Source organism: Dermacentor variabilis, chromosome 7 (assembly GCF_050947875.1).
Source record: "Dermacentor variabilis isolate Ectoservices chromosome 7, ASM5094787v1, whole genome shotgun sequence".
Classification (NCBI taxonomy): Eukaryota; Metazoa; Arthropoda; class Arachnida; order Ixodida; family Ixodidae; genus Dermacentor; species Dermacentor variabilis.
Window position 1 is genome coordinate 154,923,092 of NC_134574.1, and position 7,099 is coordinate 154,930,190.

At 49.4% G+C, this 7,099-nt stretch overlaps 1 protein-coding gene across 2 annotated transcripts in view; it reads left to right on the forward strand.

The window, feature by feature from the left end:
- The window catches only part of Nrx-1 (Neurexin 1), a 41,150-nt gene extending 38,570 nt beyond the window's left edge, over positions 1-2,580 (forward strand). For both annotated transcript variants that reach the window (XM_075699727.1, XM_075699728.1), the window contains exons 22-23: positions 777-888; positions 1,393-2,580. In XM_075699727.1, coding sequence (XP_075555842.1) covers positions 777-888; positions 1,393-2,114 — 834 coding nt within the window. In that variant the 3' untranslated portion in view covers positions 2,115-2,580. The remainder of the gene's footprint in view (positions 1-776; positions 889-1,392) is intronic.
- Positions 2,581-7,099: the final 4,519 nt, after the last annotated feature.

The following is a 7,099-nucleotide window of genomic DNA, read 5'->3' on the forward strand; positions in this document are numbered from 1 at the left end:
CTTCAAAGGCGTTCTGGAAGGAGTCAAATGTCTCCCGTTTGGCCCGGCTATGCATGCCCAAAGGCACGCACGCACGCGTGTTGCCGCTAGCATCCATACATCCCTATCTACACGAATCAGGATCACGCGCCTTTAATTTCGTTTGATTAAAGCGACAGTATACAGAGCAGGCAAACCGCCAGAAAGTACGTTGGCAAAGCGTTCTTTGTATGGTCAGCGAAGGGCAGTGCTTAGTAGAGTTTTTCGCGAAGCAACACTGCCGTGCAGGTACTACGTATTTCCACGTTGCGTATATATCTGTGTGTGCGCATCTGTGAGAGAGAGATCTAGACGACGAAAGGGCTGCAGAGGAGGTGGACGATGATATACATAGTTATAGGGGCAATCCATATCATTCAGTTCTATGGTCAAGCGTGAATTGCCTCGGCATCACGGTATAGGTATAAGTGGGTCTCGAGAAGCAACTGCTGTGACCTCCTTTAGCGTGGACGATATTGACTAGCGCAACATCAATAAACGTCTTCTCAGGTTCGCGGCACTTTAGATCATTCAACGGTCGCATGGTGGTGGTGGGTGGCAATTGATATGGGCTCGTTGGCGAGCCACACTGAATTGCGATGACATATTAAGGAACGCGTTCAGTGGGGTGAATTGGATGAACACTGCACATTCAGGCCTTTTGAATTAAGGCACGGTGCGGTGCCCACCACTTCATCAGCTTGCGCGTTTCGCATAGGGGCGAGCTGACATTACCGGCGTATTTGTGTGTGCCGCAGCAACCGCGAGCCTCTCCCGGATCCTACGAGGGCGACGACCTGGTGTTCTCGGAAGGCTCCGGCTGCTTCGACAGCGATGACGACGATTGCGGCGCGGACGGCTTCGGCTCCGGTGAGGCTATACGGAGCGGGGCAAATGTGCTTCGACTCGCAGTGTTCGTTGCGTCCACTGCTTCGTGCCGCCTGCCTGTCGAATTGAGAGACAATGCGTGGTTGCCCTTAACAGCGGGGGTGGTGCGAAGCGCACCGTCGTGTCTGTAGGTCTTTCTCATGACCCTGTCTGCGAGGGGGGGTATTCTGTAAGAGTCCACCTGTGGTGGACTGTCCATTTCGGCCTCTGCTGATTGGGTAGGGCCGCTCGTCTCCCCCTCTCTCGTACAGGTGCATCCAATCAGCAGCGGCTGAAATCTAGGTGGACTCTTACAGAATACACCCCCCCCCTCCCGAACTGCTTCCCAATTGTTAGGTTGAAGTCAGGGCCTTTCCAGACGTCTTCTATATAGTATTTTGCTTCTTCGTCCTCACCCCCGCACTGTTATTCGCCAACCACGCACTCGTGTACACACTCGCCCAGCTTTCCATTCCCGTGAGAAACCGTGGGCATCGCGCTTTCCAGGGGACGACCTCATCACGGCCGTGTACGTGCAGCCGACCGCGAGGCCGGCACCCTCGCCACCACCGGTGGTCGTCACGCAGGGCGACTGCGACGACGAGGACTGCCTGGACGGCGGCTCTGGCTCGGCGCCCGACGGCGACAACGACGACGGCGCGTCGCCGCCGCCGCCGCCGCCGCCCGACCACAGCTTCTCGAGCAGCTCGACGACGACGAGCACGACGGCCGCGGCGCCCACGGCGACGCCCTCGGCGTCGACGACCACGCGGCGGCGCCAGCACGAGTGGAGCATCGTGCGCACCTTCACGGTGACGCGCGCGCCGTGGCAGCCGCGCAGCACGCAGGGCGCCCCGCCCGCCGTCATCAGCGTGCCCATCCCCGAGCTGACCGTGCCCGACCAGGAGAGGGCACGACCGGCGCCCAAGCTCAAGAGCTCGGCGGACAGCACGGCCCTGGTGATCGGCGTCATCGCCGGCATCCTCATCAGCATCGTGATCGTGGCTTTGCTCGTATACCAGTTCCGCAGCAGGCCCGCAGGTGCCTACAAGGTCGAGCAGGCCGGGGCGCCCGCGGTCGCGGCGGGCGCCTCCAAAGGTGCCGCCGCGCATCAGCAGGGCGAGGCTTACCAGCCGGTGGCCACCGCGCAGCAACTCAACGGCGCCGTTCAGCCCAAGGCTGGCAACGGCGCCAAGAGAAAGAAGGACCTCCGCGAGTGGTACGTCTGAGCACACCCACCACCCTCCAGCGCAAGCGACAAGAGTCTTTCAAAAAACCGGCGCACGGCCGCGCCCGCCTCCCCAAACTTTCTCCGTCGCGAGGCTGCCCGAAGCGTTTGGCACAGCCGAGAATCATCTCCAGCGCTCGTGACGTCGCCGTGACGTCACTGCTACCAGCAGGCCCCCCGCCATTGCCGTACAAAATAGACTCTGCAGCAGGAGGTTCGCATATCAGTTGGACAATGCCTCCACCTTGGTTCTGCCCCGCGCGTCAGCAAGAAGATGCCGTGCCCGTCTTCGTCTTTCTTTCTCCGGTTCTTTCTGTGACGGAAGGTGCGGGCAAACCTCCCCGTGCTTTGTGATGGCGTCACTATAGGTGGACAAGTGTTAATCGTGCCGCGAAGGCAGCAGCGAGCGACACCAGCAATAATTCTATAGAGGACTGACGACAGTGCCGTTAATAAAACTGGGACTTTGCGTGCGCGTTGGCCTCACTTTCTCCGTGCTCAAGAAAAAAAAAAGGCACGTGAAGCACCACGTTGCTGTGGACCATCAGGCAGCAGTGAATTCGCCCAGAGCAGCACCCCATGAAAAAGATTATGGCGTCTCCCGTCTGAGGTAGATGCCACTCGCGTTCGAACGTTGCTACACTAAGTACAATACACTATGCTACACTATGCACTCAGTCACGACAAATGAACCGTTTCGAGCCAAAGGTAGTGGGTTCGACTCGCGACTACGGCGGCCGCATTCCGATGAAGGCTGAATGCAAGAAAAAAAAACGCTTCGTGTATTTAAATTTTGATGGAAGTTAAAGAACCCCATGAGTGGTCAAAGTTTATTCGAAACTCTCCAGTATACACATATGTCGTCCCTCATAACCCATTCTGAAGTTTTAGGGCGTTATAAAGCCCGAAATTTAAGTTAGCGATTAAGACTCACACGCAGGTGGAAGGGAAACGGGTGAGCGCGCGATTAGTTTTTTTTTTTTCTGTTATGCGCGATTCATTCTGCTCACCTGTAGCGACTGACGACAACAGTATGTTAGAGCTTGTTCAGTAAAGCCTTTGCAAATGCTTTGTGGACAACACAAAGCGCTCACGAATACGCAGTCCCCATTCCCGACTGGCTGCTTGAGCAGCGCTTATTAATAAAACTTGCTGAGGTGAGGATCAAAGCTTGGGCAAGAATGCAGGAATCACGCGCAAGTTACAAAGGCACCTAGAACAGCACGGCGGTGCCGACAACGTAAAACTACGAGCTTCATATACTCTTTTCCGCCGCCATATTAACACACCGCGATTGGTTCAAAATTTTCTGGCAACGCCCACTTCGCCTGTCCGCTATACGAGACGTCACGAGACCGCTAAGAAGCTTCTCAGCCGTCAGAATTAGGTGTAAGCACTAATAACGCACGATTACGCCGAGCAAAAGCATTTTTTTAATAGGCGGAGACAGCCCCGTTCCAAAAGGAATAGAAAATGGCTGCCCGCCGACAGCTCAGGTGCTGCTTGTTTCGAGACGCCGGCGAGAACAGATTTCACCCGAAGACGCGTTTGATGTCTCGAATGTTCAGTCACAGAGAAAGGTACGTTCTCTACTCAGTTTCGCGGCCATTGTCACCTACTGCACCGGTCCATGCGGTGATTGCATGGCGGCGCGGACAAGAAACTCGCGAGATGTTCGAGCGATGCGTATGTAACACCTCGCCATGTTCCGCCTCCTGCAGCTGAATCTGGAGTACAGACTACGTTTTGCTCTCTGTTGCCGCAAGAGTATAACGGGCATTCTACACTCACTGAGAAGGACAGAGTGTAACAGACATTTCACTCTCTCATTGCTTACGGAGTGAACAACGCGTTCCACTCCACCTGCCATTTTTTGCGAGAGTAAAAAAAAAAAACGCCTGGAAAAGTGAATCGGTCATTTTACTCCTGCTATGCTCACCTCACACTCTTAAACAAATGTACGCCCTGTGGGTCGTTTCTTGCCACACAACAGTAATCGTAATCTGTCTTGCTTGCGTTTCCTTTCTTGTAAAAGCTGCGCCCGCTATTTTCCTGTCGAGAATGCTCTAATAACGCGCATGCCGTTCGTGACTTGGAAGTACCGGGCTCTTAGCGTTAAAGAAAGCGAATGCGGACAACAGAGATGACGATTATCGTTGTGTGGCAAGATACGACCCAAAGGGTGCAATTCTGCTTAAGAGTGCACTCTAAAAACGTTTACACCTTTTGGGGTGTATATCTGCCACACAACAATAATCGCCATCTGCCTTGCTTGCGTTTCCTTTCTTGAAAACGCCGCGTCGGCTACTTTCCTGTCGGCAATGCTATGCCATGCTAATAACGCGCATGCCGTTCGTTACTGGGAAATACCTGGCTCGCAGCGTTAAAGAAAGGAAATGCGGACAAGACAGATGAAGTTTGTCGTGTGGCAAGATACGACTCAAAGGATGTAAACTTTTCTTACAGTGTGTAGTTTTAGAGTGTAGCGGTGACTTGTGGGCAGTGGATGGCGTTGTGCACGGTGCGCTAGAAAGCTGCGATGAAAAGGCGACTGACCTCGCTCGACCATCCGTAAAAGTGCGCCACTGCGTGCCCCCACACGGATAGACATTTAGACATTATTTATTTCATCACAAGATTATACACGAACATAAGCAAACAACTGTTGGGCCCATAACCGAGGCTATAGTGTAGGCCCATATGCATGGTATACCTGCGTATGTGCATCAACGATCAAGACAGAGTTGAACAATCGCGGATTGGTTGTACATAATTAATCAGGACGAGAAACAAAAGAGGAAAAAAAGCCTATATCAGTGCAGCAATAAGAGAGAATTATTACATAAGCAATCTCGCCATAGAGACAGTAAAACATTCCTAAGTGATCTTTGAAAAATATAATCTTTTTATGGAGAACACAAAGTTACTGGCGCTCTTCACTCCTGCTGGTAAGGCGCGTTCCATATTTTTGTACTGTGATACTGTATTAGACTTTGACCGTATGTGTTTCGGGTAACTGGTAAATTGAAATTTATGTTAGTGGCATATCTAGTATTTCGTGTAGGAATCACAGACATACTAAACGACAATGAGTGATTGCGACATATTATGTGAGTCACTAAAATAACGACTTTAATTTTGGAAGATAAGGTAAAAGGAAGTATTTTCAACTTGCAAAATAAAGAACTGTTGGATTCGAACGGATCGGAAAACGTCATTATCCGCACCGCTCTCTTTTGTAAGCGTACAATTCGATCCAATTATGTTTTAAATGTGGAAGACCATGATTAGCAACAGTATGTGATATGGCAATGAAAGATAGAACAGTAAATGATTTCCAATGCCGAAATATCGGAACATGCCCTAACCTTTAAGAGCCCATAGCAGGCTGATGCTAGTTTCGAACATACGTTATCAATGTGCGGCTTCCAGTTCAAACTACGGTCTAGTGTAACGCCCAAATATTTAATTGTGTTAACCTGCTCCAGAGTGCTATTATCAAGACTTGTTTGCAGAGGTGCACTGTTAACATGACTATGCCTAGAATAAAAAATCACGTAGTGAGTTATTGCTTTGTTTAGTGTAAGTTTATTTGCACCAAACCATGATGAAACGCGGATAAGCTCTGTATTAGCAATGTGCATTACTTCATGAAGTGATTGGCCTGTAAACACTAGTGCGGTATCATCGGCGTACATGACAGCTTTGGCAGGTGTGAGAACTGAAGAAAAGTCGTTAATATATAAAGAAAACAAAATGGGTCCTATAGGACATATCCCTGAGGCACGCCAGTTTTAACAGAAGAATACGAAGACATAAAGTTACCAATTTTAACAAACTGCTGCCGGTCAGCTAAGTAACTAGAAAATAAGTTGAAAGTACAGGCACTGAAACCGTAGTATTCAAGTTTCTTTAGTAGTATGGAATGAATAAGTGTGTCGAAATACTTCTTGAGGTCTAGAAATATTACTAAGGCCAATTCATTGTAATGGAATGATTTGTTTATACGTTTCTATGACTGTAGTACCGCTGACGACGTAGAGCGACCGGTTCTGAAGCCATGCTGAGATTCATTAAATATGTTGTTGGTGCTCAGGTAATCTTTTAATTGAACAGAAATAACCTTCTCGAACACGGTATAAATAACGCTCAGTACCGAAATTTGTCGATGGCTTCCAGGGTCATTGTTTTCGCCGCATTTATATATAGGAGATACTTTAGCAATTTTTATAGTTTCATGGTATGTACTACGTTCTATATTAAGGTTGAATATGGTTGTAAGAACAGGATAGAGACGGTCAACATTATCTTTTAACGCTTTAACAGTAATGCCATCGTGACCAGCCGCATTGTTAGCACTCACATCGGTTAATACATTTTGTACTGTAGTACCTTCTATATCGGTTTGAGGTAACTTGTACTTTCAATACGTCTCCAATGCGCAAAGCGGGTCAACAGAACCAGCCAATGCGCAGTGATTGAGATAATGCAGTTCGGCGAGACAGTATGACTGATCCCAAAGCGCTATTAAATGCTGCGGTCGCACTTTTTACAAAGAGCCACACAAACAAGGGGATTCAAAGGGCCTAATTTTAAGTAAGGCAAAACATAGCGGTAATTACGCTTGTTACTATTAATCGAAATGTAGAAATAATAATTGGAAATGAAAGCGGGCCGAAAAGGTAACTTGCCGCATGCGGGAGTCGAGCCCACGTTCTCTGCATTATCAGTACGATGCTTTATAATTAAGCTTCCACGGCGGCCATGCTTCCGTCAATTTTCTTGCGTATTAGTGTAACGTAAGACCTCGTTATAACGAAGTTAAATGCGGAGTCAGAACTACTCTTCTGTGCCCGTTATGCTTCGTTAGATCCGTTATGGCATGTACTGCATTATGAATATCTATGAGGACTTCAAGAGGAATTTCACCTGCTGTCGAACGCCTTTACAACGAAGTACTTGGGGCCTCTGATACCATTCGTTATA